Source organism: Zingiber officinale, chromosome 6B (genome assembly GCF_018446385.1).
Source record: "Zingiber officinale cultivar Zhangliang chromosome 6B, Zo_v1.1, whole genome shotgun sequence".
In the NCBI taxonomy this organism is placed as follows: domain Eukaryota; kingdom Viridiplantae; phylum Streptophyta; class Magnoliopsida; order Zingiberales; family Zingiberaceae; genus Zingiber; species Zingiber officinale.
The window spans coordinates 13511070-13531122 of record NC_055996.1 but is presented as its reverse complement, the minus strand read 5'-3'; the positions used below and the strand labels follow the sequence as shown (position 1 = coordinate 13531122).

The window sequence follows — 20053 nt, the reverse complement described above, 5'->3', positions numbered from 1 at the left end:
ATTTTAAACTGTTGTCTTTTAAATTATTATATTTTAATATCAATATATCATATTTCAATTTAAATAAATAATAAAGAATCATAATCAAGAAAGAATATTCCCCACATCAATATCATTCAAAATGTTACTTATACAAGAATTACAAATTACAAAAGAAAAAACATGTCTCATATTCAAATAAAATTTATCCCAATACAAATAAACAAAAAAACTCCATTTGCAACTAATGAACAATAGCCAAAAGACTAGAAACTTGTGATGGTGGTTCATGTCATGTAGGATTGCACTTAATTATTATCAACCCAAGTCACATCACAATCTTCAACTTGTAGGATTTCATTGAAATCCTCTTTCCAACTTGCTGATTCTTTCATGCCAACTTTTTCCAATATTGTTGATCATTAGTTCCATAATAAATCTAGTCTTCCCCATACCAGCTCCATCAAAAAGTCCAATCTTTCTACCCCTTTGATAAGGCACTAGGAGATCAACAACCTATTCATATTAAAAGAAATACACTATTATATGTATGAAAAACTTGTTCTGAAAAAATAATAAACACACATATGTTTTTACAACAGTTACCTGAATAAGTACATCATACAAAAGGTATTAGTTGTGAGATGAGTTACTTGAATGCTTGCATGGCTGCACAAGTAGAAGTCAAATTCAGTAGGATGGCCTATCTTAGAATCGACAACAGTCCCTGGAATTTCAAGGATGGAAAGCTCCATTGAGAAAACAAGGTTTAAAAAAAATATACAAAATAGAATTGTCTTGAAAATGATGCATCCATGCTATCAACTAAACTAACTAGGCAATATGTTTCCACTCTTATCAACATATTGGTGGTCACCGTGATTGTTAGCAAACAGTATAGTGTGATGACGTTTTTGGACCACCACAAAAGTCACTGGAGGTTGATAGTTTGGTTCTAGAGAGGCACAGGCTTGAAACACAAATGGAATGTTGAGTACAAAAACACTGAAACAAGAATCGTAGTATAAATTCTTGGAAAATTTACTTTTCTGATTGCATCTAGTTCATATAGTAGAACTTGATAGAATTGACCCTCACTCACTCCATCCCTGAATGTACAACTTGCTATATTAATCTAAACAATCAAGTATTTTTTAAGTTTTCCAAAGATTCATACCTGTAGAATATAATCCGTTGAGGCTTTTATCTAGTAGCCTTTTTGAAGGAAATAATTAGCTCACTGGATATTGCATGGCAGATGTTCTACTTAGGCAGGTAAATTAGAAAAGAAAACCAACATTTTATTTAAAACTGATTTTAGATTGTATTTTATACTTTATCATGCCACCAGTAAGAGTTCCTTACTGAGAATAATCTTGCCAGACCTTAAACATATCTTGAATTAATTCTTGACGGGCCTAAGCACAGACCAATCCAGCATATTTTGTCACCTCGAGCCAGTCTTAAGACGCAACAACCTGACAAACCAAATATAATCAAGATAGTAAGGATACATCAAGGCAACTATACATAGAGCAAGAAATGAAGATTGGCAAAATTACTTACAACTGCGATAGAAGGGCTAGAATCTTCCCCAGGATAAGGATGTGTTACGTCAGCACCAAATATTATAGTTGGTTGGTCGCTAACAAGAGGAATGCTCCTTGACAATGCATCGACAAGAACTGTGCCCCTTCCTCCAACTTATGAATCAAGCCTTAGTAACACAAAGCAGAACAAGAAAATTAGATCCACCTTCCATGTACTCACCTTTCCATTGATCTAGAGGCCAACATTGGCAAGGTACTGTTTACTCATCCTGAAAACATTCTTTGTCAAACAACATTATGAAACTAAACCAAGGCAGTCTCACATATCTACTTTTGATCACCTGTAATAACTATGACATATAATAATAAAGTGAACAAGGAAAGGGAAAAAATTAAAGATAAAAAGTTTAGCCAATTGATATTTGTCAACAAGCAAAAATATCAAGTTGTGCACAACACTTTGCTGTGAGACAACAAAGAAGTAAACAGAAATTATATACGTAGACAGTTTCTCTAATTTAATCCTAGACCACTAAAAGAAGTAAACAAAATTATATACGTAGTCGAATGAACAAGTCACGTTCTTGCATTAAAGAAAATGTTATCTTTCACATAATCAAATAAAACAGATGCAATGTGTTGACGATTGTTGCTCGCGAAACTTAGAAGCAAGGAAAGGCCTAGTCAAAAGAGAGCAAGGAGTCATGATTAGAGAGCACCGAACCAGACGAAAGCTTATTGTGCTCATTCTGAAATGCATTTGATATCTTAGGTAGTTCAACCCAGTGAACTGTTCTAGTAGCATTTTCCATTCGCTCGAAAGGATCCTCTATCTGTAAAGTTGAAAGATCATCAACTAGTTATAGACTGCAAGTAATCATTCAAAGAAATTTCAGCAGAAACATCAACAATCTTACAATCAGGGGCAGCGATCTACAAAAACGATGCCTTTTTTGTCGTCCTTCATATGTTGAGATGCTATAATCTGAACCAGAAGTTCTAATATCTGAAAACTGCACATACAGATTAAATCTTGATCAATATCCCAACAGCCTCTTTCTATCATAGCCTACTTTATATAAATTCAAGATAAGAAAATCGAGACTTGCGCAGTCTAAAACGCTTAATGTTGTACAATTAGGTAATTAGCCATGAATCTAAAAGATCTCACCTTGTCGAAAAAGGACAGCAAAAGTTGAGCAAGAGAGCTTTGGTTTATGATTCTGCTAGATTTGAACCTCTGTATATTGTGGAACACACATCCTCAAAAGGACTCCCAGAGAAGTTACTCCATCCTGCAGCAACAAATAGTAGAAAATACACATACACTAAGGAAAGGCCTATATCATAATTATAGACATGGAGGCATGTAAAAAAGACGTAAGAAATAAAGATGTTTCAAGGCTCTAGAAGATATATACCTCGATTAGAAATTCTTTCTTCATTAATTATTGCTCGCAGTGGTGGGAAAATTGGTGGTTCGCAGGTTTGCTAAAGAAAAAGTAAAACAACACGAAGGATTCTAGAAAAGAATTTGATAGTTGATATTGCATCAAGAAATGAGTAGAAAAGAATCACAAACTCACAACTTTACCTGAAAATGGAAGATAACCAACAAACAAAAGGCATAGGAACTTAAACTCCTAGACTTTGGATCATTAATATCTTGTGCTTTAGCCCACTCCTTCAGCTGAGAAAAGGAATGGAATAACATCACAAAGGAATCTAATAACACTTTAAAAAAATGCTTACAACAAATGTTGACCACTAAAACCATGTCACGGAAACGGTCATCTATTTTAGATAGCCATTTAAGAACATTGGACTTCATTACACCAAGATGATTATTAACGGAGACATCAAAAGAAATATTATGCTGCCTGTGAATGTATTTAAGCAGAGAAACTCTTGCATTAGGAATGTACTCAACAAAACTAGCAAGACCTGAAACAGAAATAGGAAATAGAAATCACTCACATTTTTATCGTTGGTTGAAGATTCCAGATAGATAATGTAGATAGTATTAAAAATTTTCTATTTGCATATTTTGTTGTGCCTTTTTAAAATTTCAAAATAGGTCGACAATTGTTTAAAGTATACCACCATATAAATAATGAGTTATTACAATTATATAAATTATTTCTTTGTGGGAATCTAGCTTTGCATGCTTTTCATTTAGTATCATATACAAGAAGAATCAACAATGTCATGTTCATTACCTTACTCGACAGATTGGAGATATTGTGACTGATTTGAAAAATCAGTAGAGAGGTCATGATAGATTTCAACAGACACCTAGATTATAAATGACAGATATTGCATTTCATTCTCTTAAGCATTTGGGCGAACAATTGGTCTACACACAACAATCATCATCAGTCAATTAAACTACCTGAGTTGGTTCTCCAGAAAGTTAGAAAATACTAAATATTTCATTCTTCAAAAAGCATGACCATGATTCGTTTATCAAAATTCAATAGTTTTGGAGATCATAAAAATAGATAACTGTAAATAGACAAGGGGGAAAAAAAAGCACGGACCTGAAACATGGATGACGTTGAAGGGTTGTTAGAGGACTTTCAGCAAGACCTCGGTGGCGCTGAAGGTAAAGGCACCTCCATCCTCCAAGTTGAGCACTTTGACAACCCCATCTTCTACCAGCAACGCATAGCGCCGGGATCGGAGGCCTAGGCCCATGGGCTTGTCTGACAGATCCAACTCCACCCCAAGTGCCAATGTAAACTCCCTGTTTCCGTCGGAGAGTAGCAAAACCTCGTCCTTAATGTTGAGATCCTTCTTCCAAGCATGCATCACGAAAGCGTCATTGACTGAGATGCAGGAAATGGTGTCCACGCCTTTGGCATGCAGCTCCCCAACCTTTTCCACAAATCCAGGGAGGTGCTTCTGCGAGCACGTAGGCGTAAAGGCCCCGGGACGACGAAGAAGATGGCTTTCTTGCCCTTGGTGAGATCAGAGATGGTGACGGTCTGAAGCTCCCCATCGGAGCCGAAGTAGGAGAGGTTGGCGTCAGGAAGATTGTCTCCGACGGAGATGGTGGTTGCGACGACAAGGGTGGAGGCGGAAGAGGCGAAGAGGCGGGGGAAGAGGGAGGACCTACGAGTGTGCAGTCAGAGGTGTAGAGTGGTAGTGGAAACGGAGCGGTGGAAGCGGGCAGCAGAAGGGAGGAGGCGGGGCAAAGAAGGGGCGACGGGTTTAGGGCTTGGAGAGGAAAGGAGAAGGGGCGGTGGGTGGGCTTGCCGCTACGGTCTGTGGGTTAGCTGAAGGGAGGTCAGGCGACCTATTTTCGGTGGTTCGCCAGTGTGAAGAGATCGTAGGTTGGATCGAGAAGGTAAAGGGATGGAATACGGAAGCAAAAAATTTCGGGGGGAGGGAAAGAAAAAATGCCGTAGTAAAAAATGGCGAAGGGGAAAAAGCTGCGAAAGAAAAAAACAACGACATTCAACAACACTTAATAGACAACGGTTTTTAAAAACCGTTGTTGTAATCCTAAAAAAAAGGGCACATAGACAACAGTTTTAAAAAACTGTTGTCGTAGCCTTTAAAAACCATTGTCATAGCCCCAAAAAAACATAAATAGACAACGGTTTTTAAAAACCGTTGTCATAGGCCAAAAATATTGCTAAAAGACAACAGTTTTTGTTAAAACCGTTGTTAAAAGGCAAAAAAAATAACGATTTGGCATAAAACCGTTGTCGTTTGAGTGTTGTTGAATGAGGTTTTTCTTGTAGTGTATCTACCCAAAATTTCATGGTTTTGGATTATTGTATAGTTATTTATGCATTTCTGAAATTTGGCCCTGGTGGAAATCAGAAATGCAGACTTATCAGTAATCCCAATCGATTGGTCATTCAATTGGGTAGTCCGTAGTTCACACAGAGTGTCACAAAATCGATCACTGGATTGATTCAGTGAAATTCAATCGATCAGCCGATCGATTGATGTGTATGTTTGGGCGCGCAGAGCCTTCTTCAATCGATCAGCCGATCAATTTTATTAATCACAATTGATCGACTGATTGATTGGGAAAATCTTTTCGCAAACAGTACAACCCGGAGTTGATTGACTTATTTAAAATCCCTATATCTCTTTGCAAAAATCAATTCCCACTCTTCAAACACGTCCGAGTGTGTCCCATGCCCTAGGTCTCGAGCCATTTGGGCGATTCTCTTGGCGATTCTCCCGTGCCTTTCAACTAGCTTCTCTGACGACAAGGGCCCTCATCTTACTTTTCCCACTTCCGTACTCTCTTCTCACAGAGAAGAGGATGTTCAGGTCTACTACTCGTCTTGTCGTCATACAACCAGTTTCACTCTATGACCATCCTTCCCACGTTGATGAGAAATTTGAACCCTAAGTAAACTCTACACCTTAACTCTATTTTTCTTCTAGATTCTACTTAGTAGTGTTTTTAGGTTTCTAATCTTGGTGTGTTTCCTACATGGCATATTACTCATGCATCATTTATGCCCTATATTTCTTGCATTATGTTGTTTGCATTGCATTTCATTAATCATGATTAAGAAGAAACATAAGGTTAGTAGTCTAGTGAGGGGTCTTCTCGAGTTCTACCCTGACCCCTACCCCCCACTGACCAGCATTTCCCAAATACTACTCTGCAGCAAGCATTTAACCGAAACACCTTCAAGCTTATCTCTCCTAGGTCCATTGATAGGTAGTTTTACCATGAATCTTGTTTTGATGTCTATACCATAATCAAACATTATAAGCTTGAATCCATTGCCTATTGTGAGAGGAGTGTCAATGAAGGTCTTGTATTTGAGTTCTATAATAACCTGCATACATCTGATGGAGTAATGTACCGAACTCGTGTCACCAAGCGAAGTTTAAATTTTTCTTGTGAGATCCTTCAGTCCTTTTTGGGATGTCGTCCATCGACAAGTGATTTTTGCATTTTACCCCACATTTTCTGATCTTTTACCTCCACCGTTTGAGATATCACCATTGACTCTATGCATTAGAGTCTATTTGGTTGTCCTCTTCCAAACAGTCCAAATGTGCATATTACTACATTCTCCTCCCTTGAGTTGTCAGCTAGGGACAATGCATTGTTCAAGATAGTCATTAACTATCTTTTACCTATTATCTCCCGTTCCCTAGTTATCATCAGACCCTCTAACATATTTTTGTTGTATGCCATGAGACAGTTCCATGATGTCAACATCACCTTGAACATCTTTCAGTGTATTGTTCATTTTATTTAGCCAGTGCATCGGACAATCCATATGTCTTTTGGTTACATCATCACAGACTAGCTAGAGTCTATGCTCATTGATGTCTCCCGGGGGAGGCTGGAGCCTATGACCGCCGCATATTCCAAGATATTTGTACGGTCCTTCACAGAAAATGGGATAGAGGCTGGTTCGGATGGTGTGCGATGGATCGACCAGCGCGCACTTGGTGAGGGGCCGAGGGATCGACCTCCGGGGGGGGGTAGCACAGGCACCAACTCCTGTGACAGCTGATCCAAAGGAGGATGTTGAGGCACCTGCTCCAGGTCCTGATCACGTTGGAGTTGCTCAACTTCAAACACTCGAGGAGACCAGGGACACTCACCTTGAGGAGCTGTGCATGGATATTACTGAGGTGCGTGCAGAGGTTGCCACTATTGAGTGCCGACTAATTGCTATGCAGGAGAGCTTTGACTCTTTGTCTGATTTAGTGCGATCTTAGATGTCGGGCCACTCTTCTCAGCTTCCCCCTCCAGCGAGTGATGCCCCACTTGATGTAGATGCCCCCATGGGTACTGCTCTGCTTCTGCTGAGGATGACAAGGTTGATTTTTATGTCTCGTTATGACATGTCACTCTCACTTTTCGTATGGATATGGTTGTTTGACTTGTTGCTTATGATGTGCACTTTAGACTTTTTTTTTTGGTGCTATATGTATATATGATATGATATGTCACTTGCATGACTTCATGTTTGTGACACGGTGTCTTCTGTCTTGTTATCAAAGTGTCTGTTTGCATGATACGTAGAGGTGTACCCTATTGTTCTTTGATTTAGGGGGAGTGCTCCTGTCTGGTTCTGCGACTACTTCTATATTGTGATCGCTTGTGCTTGGGGGAGTGCTCTTAGTATATATCGTGATTAATTAATGCACACATTGAGGGAGAGCTCTTATAATTTTCTTTTGATATTTGGCGAAGGGGATATACGTTTAAGTTTATGCTTATTTGAATTGAAATTCATGCTTACTTGATAATTTAATAATAACATAATGATTTGCTAATTTTAATATTACTATTAATTTATCATTCTGTTATTATTATGATATGTTGGAAATTAGCCTAAATTCAAATAGATTGTCAAAAATCAAAAAAGGGAAGATTATTGGTGTAATCATGCCCTGGAAATTTCAATGTTTTAACAATTGTTTAAGTTTAGATTAATATGTTGGATCTAACATTAGTTGTGAGTTTACAAGAGAAGCCCTTGTAAGTCGGAAGACCCAATGCAAGGCAAGAGAAGTCCAAAAAGGTCGAAGACCGAATTCTTGGTAAGAGAAGCTCTTGTAGGTCGGAAGATCGGATATAAGGTAAGAAAAATCCAAGGGGCTCAAGGACCGGAATCTTGGCATGAATACCCAGAGATGAGGAAGCTCTGGGCACAAAGTCTAGAGAACAGGGCATTCATCTGACATGAGGTACTTTAAATGATTTGGGTTTAGTTATAAATTGAACTGTTAGATGAAATATGTATCAATCAATCAACTGATCGATTGGGAAACCAACAATTGATCAGTTAATCAATTGAGAATCACTTTTATGACAACAAAGCACTCCTGGATCGATCAGCTAATCGATTGGAGGTAACCAATCGATGAACCGATCGATTGACTAGTTATTCATGTGAAAGTGTAGAGCGCTCCTAGATTGATCAACTGATCGATTGGAGGTAACCAATCGATTGACTAGTTATTCACGTGAAAGTGCAAAGCACCCTTCAATCGATCAACCAATCGATTGACCAGGTATTCACACGAAAGCACAACACACTCCTAGATCGATCAACTAATCGATTTGGGGGGGGGGGGGGGGGGGAAACCAATCGATCAACCGATCAATTGTGATGTCTTCTTCGTGAAAAGAAACAGAAGCTCTAATTGATTAATGATTTCAATCGATTAAGGTCTTAGCCCAATCGATTGAGATTCAAACAAAATAATCTGCACTGTTGATCTGGAGTTGGTGGCGCTCAACGGATACTTTAGAATCGATTGGAGATGTACCCCAATCAATTCACAGCGGCATCTCTGTGAGAAACGTCTACATTTCGAAGACATTTAAAAGGATATTCAGTGAAAAACGTAAGCAACTCTTGTAAACATCGTTCCATTATGCTCCATCATCTCTATTGCTCACTAGTGCTCAAGCTCAAGCTAAAGTTCAAGCACTCAAGCTCTCACTAGTGCTACAATCTCAAGCCACTCAAAGAAGAAGAAGGTGTACTCAAAATCTTAATCTCTTGTCTTCTTCTTCCTTGTTACTGTGAGCTATTTCTGTTGAGAGAGAAAGAGAGAACTATAAACCTGGTAAGGTTTCTCCACCTTCGACGTAGTTCTGAGAAGGAGAGGTTCCATAGTGGAAGGATGACTGTGGTGTGAATCCTTAGACTAGTCATCTCCTCAAAGAGTAATTATGTATCAGAGAATATTTTTCTGAAAACTTTATAGGGACTATCATGTCTCCCGTCGGCAGACCAATTATAATAGCATATTCCTTCAACAACTTCAACCATAACCGAAGTTGCAAACAACAAAAGAAGTATACATGTGGATAAAGAGAAGATTCCTCGGATAATCATTACACATTACCTAGGCTGTACAATTCCCTCTGCCTAACAAAGTCTGACACATTTTGTCACCTCATGGGTGCAAACGAATTGAGTCAGTTCACAAGCTTTTCGAGCAGGCTCGAAAAATATTTGATTCATATTCGAATTTATCAAATTCGAGCCGAACTCGAACATGCTTGAACGTTTTTCGAGGCAACCTCGAGCCCAAATTATATTGTTCGAATGTTTGTGAGCCGCTCGCGAACCTTAATATTTTATAAATAAAAGTTAAATAAATAAATTTTGAGCCTTTCGATTAGTTATTTTCAAGCAATAATTTAAATAGTTCACGAACATGTTCGAATATTTCGAGCTGAATTCGAACCCTAGCCCTAATTCAAACCGAACTTGAATAAAAAATTTTGAAATTTTCGAGCTTCGAATTGAGCTCGAACTCGAATATACCTATTTCGAGCCGAATTCGAGTCTTAGATTTTTCTACATATTCGGCTCGATTCAGTTCATTTATACCCCTAATCGGAGGGCTTTTGCCAGGGACTCCCCTGGTTTCTAGGCGCTGACATTCTGTTGGCCCGTTTTCTTGTGCGCAGGATTGAAGAAAAACTTCTCCTTGAAGAGAAAGATCTTCTACCAGTTAACTACCAATTCACCGTGTCCAGTGCGTAATCGTTTATATGCTCAACAATATTCCCATATAAAAAATTATAAAAAAATATTATATGGTAATATATTTGATGCTTATAGGGACAAAAAGTTAATATTAATTTTTATAACACTAAACCTTATATATATATCTAATCCTTAGAGAGAGAATTTGAAAAGATAAGATTTATTCATTTATGTTATTTAAGATGACAATTTACCAAAGTAGTTCTATTCATTTTGAATGTCTAACACGTTAATTTTACGACAGCAGACGGTCCTCCTCGTCGAACATCAACTCATCCACAGCAGTCAACCGGCGCGGACTCATTCTAATTCGCCGGTCCCGCCACTCCTCGCTCTGCATCGCCAGCCGCCTCAACGCGGTGAGCTCGATTGCTACCTCTGTCATCGTCGGTCTGTCTTCCCCATTCAAGTTCAGGCATCTCCTGGCCAACTGCGCCACCGCCAGAACAGGCATCGCCGTCCTGGCCTCCCACACTAGCTGCCGATCCAGAAACTCCAAAACCCCCACGCGGCCGTCCTTCTCCACCATGTACTCCATGAAATCCGAAGCCATATTTCTCACCGTCCCCATTCTGGAAGACGACAACGGTTTCTCCGTCGTCAGCAGCTCAAGCAGAACCACTCCGAAGCTGTAGACGTCGCTCTTCTCCGTCAATTGGCATGTCTGAAAGTATTCCGGATCCAAGTACCCGATCGTCCCTTGAACTAGCGTCGTCACATGAGTCTGGTTCATCGGGATCAACCTCGAAGCTCCGAAATCCGACACCTTCGCCGTGCAATTCTCGTCCAAGAGTATGTTGGCCGACTTCACGTCTCTGTGGACGACCGGAACGGAGGCGGCCTTGCAGTGTAAGAACGCGAGGGCTCGTGCCGTTTCCGTCGCGATTCTTAACCGAGTTTCCCATGACAGCCGGCCGGAAGTCGGCATTCTCTGTTCATGAAGATGCTGCGAGAGCGTGCCGTTGGATATGAACTCGTAGACTAACAGCGGTACATCCGTCTCCAAGCAGCAGCCCAGGAGCTTGACCACGTTCCTGTGGGTGATTTTAGAGAGGATCACCACCTCGTTGATGAACTGTTCGATTTGGGTCTCGTCCACGAACTTGGATTTCTTGATGGCCACCACATCGCCATCCGGCAGCACCGTTCCTCTGTAGACAGTCCCATATCCGCCGCGACCGACGACGTTTTTCTCGTTGAAATTATCAGTCGCTCGCTCAAGTTCCTCGATGGTGAAGATGCGAGCGAAGAATTGGTTTTCAGAGACGTACTGTCGCAGCAGCAAGCCACCATTTTGGAGAAAATGCTTCTGCTTTAATTTCCTCTGCTTCCTTTTCTTCAGTTCACAGAAAACCCAGAAGCCCATTGTTAGTGATATGACCAGAAGAGCCAACGAAGTTCCTGAAACAGAGAAAGATGATTAGATCTTTAAGCAGAATTTATCAGAAGAATAGTAATTCAGAATTTGTATTGACGACCTAAACCAATCTCAATATAAGTGTCTCTTTTGCAACCATCGCCGTCTTTTTTACCATCTCCTGTGGTTCCTGGTGGACAAACACAATGGTGGTACGGGTACCTGTCTCTATTTTCGCATTTCCACGAACAATTCTGCGCGTAATGCTTGCAAGAGTCGATTTCTGCAAATTGCAAATCCATCACAAGACGATTCGACGTGAACAGAAGCGATCACACTGGAGCATGACCTTCGAATGGCTTTTAGGCTATTGTTGGAATTACTTAATTACCTCGGCAACCTTCATCTTCATGTGCTTTATGTGGATTAGGGTTGCGATAAGGGTTGCCTTCGTAGCCACCATCGCATTTGCACTGATAACCCAATCCGTCCAACGAGTTGTTGCAGTGGGCGTGCGGGCCGCAAATATGTTTCGTGAGGACTTCCTCGCAAGACTTGTTTCCTATGGACCAGTCCAGGACGATCGGTTTCTTGATACTTTGGACTGCGAAGGATGACTCGTTCCCGTCTATCAAGAACGCCTCGTTGCACTCCTCTGTCGGTTGTATGCCCAACTCCGTAGATGCTGTCAAGTTATGGATGTTTTTCAGATCCACGGTGGCGTACTGGAGGCCCGAAGGGAAAGCGGTCCGGCAGCACCCGACGCCGGAGCAGTCGTTCCGGCCGTATTCCTTATCGCCGTTGCTGACACAGAAGGCAACGCACCCGCTGATGATGTGGCCACTGCGGTTCCTGACTATGGCCATCGCATCGCAGCCAAGCAGCATGAATTTGTTCGTGGAGTGGTAGGTGTAGGGGGTGCCCTGCAGGTCGAGCAGGCCGCCTTCGGCGCCTTCGACGCCTTCTGCGATTGCTACGCCTCCCGCGCGTCTTCCTGATTCGACGCGGCAGGAGCCAAACACTTTGGCGGGGGCGACGAGCACGCGCAGGTAGCCGCCTTCCAGTGAGATATCGATGACGTCGATCAAGGAGCCCCCGATCATGACTTTGAGACTGCCGCCGCTGCCGCCGCTGTAGTTGCAGTAGAGTTCAAAGCCTGGGTAACTCTCGGAATGGGTAGAGTAATTATAGATTCCAAAAGGGTAAGGGACATCATTGCAATACGGATCCAGTACACTCGGATCTATTACTGCGGAGGAGGAAGACGGCAGCAGCCATGGGAGGAGGAACAAGGATAACAGAGCCATCTGGTAGTGGAAAAGAAGCCAGCTAGCTCCTTCCGCCGACGAGAAACTCTGCTCTTCTTTGTTGAGTCATTTATGCTCGTTAATCTGCACTTCGATGTGGAATTCTATAGCTAGCGCATCCTTAGAATAGTCACAAGAACCAAATTGGGTTGCGTGTGAGCTCTCTGATCAACTGTGTTGACCTCGACGACTTCAGGAAACAAGTGGTGCTCGTCGATTTGTTGTCACTTGTGGAATTCCACGACGCAGTCTCAGTCATAAATAATTAAATTTTTAGAGTATTTATTTATTTATTTATTTTTACCCATTCAAATAGTATATTTAATGTAAATAGTTAGGTAGTAATTCCAATTTAGGATTGGTTGTCTAAATAAAATATTTTATCATTACATATTTTTTTTCTTTAATTATACACAAAAGATTATAACTCTATCAAAGTTTTCTTATTAATTTTCTAAAATATTAAATCTCTCCTGTAGGTCTCCATGATGGAACGTGATGTGATGTGGTTGCCGTGTATGGATTTGGACCGTGATCAATGAGAACGGATCTTCTGCGCCCGCGTCCCCTGCGCCCTCTGCGCCCGTCGCTACACGACAAAAAAAACACGTGCTTAGCGCAAAAAAAAAGAAGCCCTCTTCTCCCGCCGAAAAAGCCCTCTTCTCCTCTCCGCTTCTTCTCCAGCCGACGACGCAGAGCTCCTCTTCGCTTCTCCAGCCGACGCCAACCCTCCTCCTTCTCCGCTTCTTCTTCACGTGCTTACCTCGCGATCCCTAGCTCCCCGCCGATTCCCTCTGTGCCCCCTGCGCCCGCGTGCCCTCTTCGCCCGTCGAAGTGTCTCCTCCTCTTCGCCAGGAGGTAACAAAACAGTCAAGATTGTATCATAATGAATCATTATTAACATATGATTTTACGAGGGATAGCATATTTATTTGTGCATTTCTTAATTTTTATTAGATCAAGCTGCATCTACAACAATGCCCTGTGCAATCTATTGCTCAACCATGTTACTAAAATCCTAGATATTGGTTTTGTATCTCAGGACATGCTTGATCCTTATGTTGGAGTAGGAAACCTCAATATTTCTCTGTTTATCTTACTTGCTCATGCAAACTGCAACCTATTAATTCAAAAACCTGCATTTTGTTGTGTTATGTTACTTCTGTATATGTTCATCTATTAATTTGACGCCATGTTTCCATGTACAACTGTTTTCTATCTTGTTTCTTAGATTTAAAAAGAAATGTCTTAACTAGATAATAACTTGTCATACTATCTTCAAAAATTATCTGTCACTATTGTTGGTAAGAGCTAGACAAACATTTAGGTAATACTATAAAATTTTAGGTAGGAGCTGAATTCTGACAATGATGTTGCTAGATTTTGACAATGTACTTAAATTTATATATTAATCTTTTATTGTGGCGCACTTTTTTCAGGTTTAAAGTTATTATCATGGAGGGCGAATCTACGAGTAGTCGTAGGCTGAATTTTGATGAGTCAATTGAAGAGTATTCTGAAGCAAACCAAGGCTGCGGTGATTATGAAGTTAATGTAGAAAAAAGGGCTGATGAAGGTAATAAGAGTCATAGTGCGTTATATTGAACTTTATATACTTCGATTTTTACATAATTTGATTAACTATGTGCATTGTTAATTGATTTGTTTGCATTAATTGATTAATTTTAAAGGCAATGAAGATGATATAGAGATTTCCCCCCCATTAAGCACAGATGAATTGGTGCCAAAAATTGGTATGAAATTTCAAACAGAAGAGGAAGCGTATGACTTTTATTTGAAATATGCTAAACAAGTTGGATTTGGCATACGAAGGACAAGAACCCATAATGATAATTCTGGCAGATTAATTGACAGGACGTTTTGTTGTAGTGCACAAGGAAAAAGGGGAAAGGACAAACGAGATATTTATGTGAAGCAAAGTCGTGCTGAGACAAGATTTGGTTGTGATGCTAAACTGAGGATTAGTTGTCGAAATAATGACAAGTTTTGTGTGGTGAACTTCATTAAAGAGCATAATCATTATCTTTCAAGCCCAAACAAAACACATCTCTACAGATGTCATAGGAACATATCTTCTTCTGCAGCGATACAAATTGAGATGGCAAGTGAGGTGGGAATCCCCCCAAAAGCATCTCATGATCTTATGATGAGACAAGCAGGTGGGAGGGAGAATTTAGGGTTTATTCCTGAAGACTATAAGAACTACTTGCGATCTAAAAGAACAAGAAATATGAGAGTGGGGGATACAGGAGGTGTTCTAGAATATTTGCAGAAAATGCAATGTGATGATCCAAATTTTTTTAATGCTATTCAAGTTGATGAAGATGATTTGATCACAAACATTTTTTGGTCTGATGCTAAGATGAGAGCTGATTATGGCAATTTTGGAGATGTTGTTTGTTTTGACACAACCTATAGGAAGAACAATGAAGGTCGTCCAATTGCATTGTTCGTGGGTGTTAATCATCATAAGCAATCCATAATTTTTGGTGCAGCTTTATTATATGATGAAACTACTTTGTCATTTGAATGGTTGTTTGATACCTTCACTAAAGCTATGTTTGAGAAAAAACCAACAACTATTCTTACAGATCAAGATGCTGCAATGACAAAGGCTTTAGCTTCTAGATGGCCTGAAACACATCATCGTTTATGCATTTGGCACATTTATCAAAATGCCGCAATACATTTGAGTGGAGTTTTTTCTCAATTCAAAGAGTTTGCTAAAGATTTTGCCTCTTGTATATATGATTTTGATGAAGAGGAAGACTTTCTTTCTACTTGGAACTTGATGTTGACTAAGTATGCACTTGAAGATAATGATTGGTTGAGACGTTTGTTTAGCATAAAGGAAAAATGGGCGTTAGTATATGGAAGACAAATATTTTGTGCGGATATGACTACAACCCAAAGAAGTGAGAGCATGAATAGCATTTTGAAAAGGTATGTCACTTATCAGCATAAGTTTTTAGAGTTTTTCAATCACTTCGAAAGATTGCTTCAGGATCGTCGATATGAAGAGTTAAAAGCAGATTTTAGATCCAATTCAAGTGTTCCATGTTTATTGTATCCGGTTGAAATATTAAAACATGCTAGTTATACTTATACTCCTGAGGCATTCAAGTGTTTTGAAAAAGAATGGTATAAATCTCATGATTCTATTGTAGAAATTTGTGAGATTGTTGGATCACATGCAACATACAAAGTTACTTCGCACAAAAAGAAACACCATCATATAGTTACACTCTATTCATCTTCTGAAAAAATTCAGTGCAGTTGTAGTTGTAGAAAATATGAATTTGCTGGGATTTTATGTTCTCATATTTTGAGAATATTTTCTATGAAAAATATTATGAAGATCCCAAATGAGTATATTTTGAAAAGATGGACAAGAAATGCAAAAGGTGGATACTTTGAAGGTAATGATACAATTGTGAACAAAGATAGTTTGGATCAAAAAATTCTTCACAATATGCGATATAGAGATTTGTGTGGGTTATCTGTTCAATTGGTTACCAAAGCAGCAGAAAGGGATGACACCCACATGGTTGTTAAAAATGTTATGTTGAGCTTATGTAAGATGGTTGATGAAAAATTACAAGTTAATGAATCAATTGTGCATCAATCAAATCTTAGCCAAGAAGCTAGTCAGTTGGTTCAATCTCTAGATGACACAACAAGGAATTTGAATGAAACAGACTATCAAATTGACGAAGAAAACAATCTTACAGTCAAAGGAATTAAACCTAAGAAGAAAATAGTTTCAGGCAAGAGGTTGAAAAGAGGCATAGAACAAATTTCTAGAAAAAAGAAAGGGGCAAGCAAAACTAACCAAACTTCAACAATTGTTCAGGTTTTATTCTTACTAATATTAGATTTTTTTTGTTTGATGTTACATTTAAAAAGCATATAGAATTAAATAATTTTATTTTTTTTAATAGGGTATAGAAGATCCTAATATAGAAGATCAATTTCCACCACTTTTGCCAACACAACTATCTCAGGTTTACTTATTTTTTAACATTCCAAAATTAAATATTTATTAATAAATTCAGACAACTATCTAGACTAACTTTGTTAGTGATTATTATCAGGTGACTTCCTCAACTTCAAAATTTCAGACTGCTATCTCAGCTTTGGACAACAGATTAAACGAAGAACAAGTAAGATGAATACCGCCTGCTATCATATTTTATTATGATAGTTTGACATTTACATTATGTGTTTATTACAATACATCATGAGTATTATTGTCTTGCCTAATCTGCTTATTATTGCTTTGCCTACTCTCTACTTCTCACATAGTTATATTCCCCCCCCCCCCTTTGCAGCGAAGATATCCACCTACTGGATACCACTCGCTGGATACCACCTGTTGGATACCGCCTGCCAGATTTTTTCCTCCAGGACATCCACCTTTCGGATATCCTCCAATTGGTTATCCACCTTCGGGATATCCCCTAGCTGGTTATCCATCTTCTGGATATCCACTCTTTGAGTATCCTGGTACATCAGCTCCACACCACGGTGAGTCTCATTTTTTATTACCAATATTCACATATCAAGTTTATAGGTGACATGATGTTTACATGTGGGCATATTCTAGATACAGGCGGACATCACGGGCATCAAAAGGAAAAACATGGTACCTCTTGAGCTAAATAGCTCAGAAACTTGAGTACATTCTGTATTCTTGAATACATTTGATAGCGGGCCGAATACATTTGTGGTATTCTTGAATACATTTGTGGTATTCTGTAACAAATGCTAGCGGCTTGTGATATTCTGTAACAAATGCTAGCGGCTTGTTGTATTCTGTAACAAATGCTAGCGGATTGTGGTATTCTGTAACAAATGCTAGCAATACTTGAGTATTACAGAACTATTAGTATTTACTTTATGCATTTTCAATAAGTTAAAGCTTTATAGAAAAATGAAATCCAGAATGAGTTGACATACTACAGTTTGCCCACTGTTGTTGCTGTCTTCTGCAGTTGAAGTTGCTATCTGTGATCCATATTGGAAGGATTTTAGCAATTGAACTAGAGGGAACTTCTCCTGCAAACCAGCTTCATGAGCAAAGCTTATTACATCTAGCTGATGTCCATTGTTGATCAATTCCTCGATGATATCTGTATAAGGGAGAAAACAACTCTTATATCACTCATCTAACGACTCCTATCTAGCCTCGGGGTCAAAGTTAACACATATTAGTTCCTAACTCGAGCATTCACCCTCAAGCATTATAAAGACAATAAAGACAACTACAGACATTATTGTGGATCGGTCAGCAGACCGATCCACATCCTTTTTGGACTGATCAGAATCGGTCCATGAGGGTTCTGATCGGTCTGTGGACCGATCAAGCTATAGGTGGATCGGTCCACAGACCGATCCCCTATCCTTTCTCCCGAGCAACTCTCCTGATCGGTCTACAGACCGATCAGTAATTCTCGGCGAGTTCACAGAAAGTTACTGATTGGTTACTGATCGGTCTGGTGACCGATCAGATAACCATAGTATCACTGGATCGGTTAATAGACCGATCCAATGCGTTGCTCCTGATCAGTCTGTAACTGGATCGGTCAACAGACCGATCCAACTGTAAATGGATCGGTCAACAGACCGATCCAATGCGTTGCTCCTGATCGGTCTACAGACCGATCAGTAATTCTCGGTGAGTTCGAAAAAAAAAATTGGGCTTTTTTTTTTTTTGAGTAATGATATTTGCCGCGACAATTCGCCGCGACAACTTGCCGCGACAACGCACTGATCGGTCTGTAGACCGATCAGGAGGAAACCTGATCGGTCTACAGACCGATCAGTAATGGCTTTCTCGTGAAATATAGGAAATACTCTTAAAAATATAGGAACATGCCTGAATATAGGAACATGCCTAAATTGTTTCTGAGCTATACTTTGAATAATTAGGAGGCTTTCAGCTGACAAACTCTTGTCATTGTTCATAAACTGCATCATTTGATCTGCAAACACTACAGGATCCAGGCTCACTTTATGATAATGCTCTTTAGAGTCCCAAAATAAGATACCAAACCTGACCAGTTAATGTGCCTTGGGGGCATTTAGCAGCACTGATTTGGGAGCATACGATATACATCAGTAATGTCATGTTTAGTAGAACAGGATTCCATGTAATGACTTGGAGATTGACTTCAAATTATGCTTAAGTTCTAGTATCTACGTATCATGGAACAGTGATGAGTATCAATATGAATAACCTTGATAAATGCAGGAAAATACTATCAACTGAAAAAGAAGGTGAAGATGGAATTTCAATGATATATTTCATATGTCTTTGGACTTTGGGTATTATCTACATAGAATTTTGCAGAATGCAGAAAATCTATAAGTGGCTTATTGACATATATTCTGAAAGCCATTAACAAGTGAGTTCAGCTCCCTTTTACTGATCGGTCTGTAGACCGATCAGGTTGCCTCCTGATCGGTCTACAGACCGATCAGTGCGTTGTCGCGGCAAGCGGCGAATTGTCGAGGCAAATATTATTACTCTTTTTTTTTTTTTTTTTTTTGCGCTAAGCACGTGTTTTTTTGTTTGTCGTGTAGCGACGGGCGCAGAGGGCGCAGGAGACGCGGGCGCAGAAGATCCGTTCTCTCTTAAAAGACCATACAAAGATGACATGTATTCCAATTGAGCCACAGTGACATGTGAAGACTCTATTATTTCGGCTCTCTTTTAATAGGTGGGACAGTTAGTTAGGAGAGGGTGACAAATTTCATGTTACAGAATGCTATAAGAAATTATCGGAGAAATTTGTTATCACGAAAAGTAGGTAGAGGAAAGATAGGTTTATCAAGTTAGACGGAGAGAAGAAAATTTTAAAAAGATTATTTGTAAAATAATTTTAAAAGTGGAATATATAAATTATTTATTTATTATTATTTTTTTTAAAAAAAATTAATCATAAATAATAAAAAGTTAATTTAATTATGTTATTTAAAAATTTATTTAGTTATTTATTTGGATGATATGAATATTTATTTATATTAATTTTAATGGTATGATATCTTTTTTAAATTAAGAAATTAATTATTTTAACCTATTTCAAATATGACAATTGTCTAAAAGGTGCACTTAAAGTTGAGAATTGACTAAAAGATGTCTAAATTTTGAAAATGTCCAAAAGACATTTTTTCTCCTTTTATCCCTATGTTAAATCTAACTTTTTCTCTCTTTCTTAATTTTTTTATGCATGAAACTTATATTTTTTTTTCTGTCTTCTGTCTTCTCTTTTTTTTTTACATGTATACATAATTATTATGGTGTTGATTTTTTAAAAATCAATACCACAA

The 20053-nt window shown here is 39.1% G+C and overlaps 2 protein-coding genes and 1 pseudogene across 2 annotated transcripts; 1 reads left to right on the top strand and 2 right to left on the bottom strand.

Moving 5' to 3' along the window:
- Positions 1-4068: 4068 nt before the first annotated feature.
- LOC121990779 lies at positions 4069-4657 on the bottom strand (annotated as a pseudogene).
- Positions 4658-10180: 5523 nt separating this feature from the next.
- On the bottom strand, positions 10181-12825 carry LOC121992031 (wall-associated receptor kinase 2-like). Its single transcript, XM_042546143.1, has 3 exons — positions 11785-12825; positions 11515-11676; positions 10181-11437 (listed from the first exon to the last, which is right to left on the bottom strand). Exons 1-3 carry the CDS (start codon positions 12698-12700, stop codon positions 10272-10274), a joined length of 2244 nt encoding a protein of 747 aa, XP_042402077.1. The 5' UTR covers positions 12701-12825; the 3' UTR covers positions 10181-10271.
- A 1569-nt stretch (positions 12826-14394) lies between these two features.
- LOC121989952 (protein FAR1-RELATED SEQUENCE 5-like) lies at positions 14395-17632 on the top strand. Its single transcript, XM_042544250.1, has 5 exons — positions 14395-16574; positions 16663-16725; positions 16816-16884; positions 17053-17248; positions 17328-17632. Exons 1-5 carry the CDS (start codon positions 14457-14459, stop codon positions 17375-17377), a joined length of 2496 nt encoding a protein of 831 aa, XP_042400184.1. The 5' UTR covers positions 14395-14456; the 3' UTR covers positions 17378-17632.
- Positions 17633-20053: the final 2421 nt, after the last annotated feature.

Bases quoted from the DNA above. Each gene is read 5' to 3' on its own strand.
- LOC121992031 (XM_042546143.1), bottom strand. From the start codon at position 12,700: ATGGCTCTGTTATCCTTGTTCCTCCTCCCATGGCTGCTGCCGTCTTCC. The intron at 11,677-11,784 runs GTAATTAAGTAA...TGCAATTTGCAG, and splicing joins TGAAGATGAAGGTTGCCGAG to AAATCGACTCTTGCAAGCAT. The intron at 11,438-11,514 runs GTCGTCAATACA...TCTCTGTTTCAG, and splicing joins TTATATTGAGATTGGTTTAG to GAACTTCGTTGGCTCTTCTG.
- LOC121989952 (XM_042544250.1), top strand. From the start codon at position 14,457: ATGAAATTTCAAACAGAAGAGGAAGCGTATGACTTTTATTTGAAATAT. The intron at 16,726-16,815 runs GTTTACTTATTT...GATTATTATCAG, and splicing joins TGCCAACACAACTATCTCAG to GTGACTTCCTCAACTTCAAA. The intron at 17,249-17,327 runs GTGAGTCTCATT...GGCATATTCTAG, and splicing joins TACATCAGCTCCACACCACG to ATACAGGCGGACATCACGGG.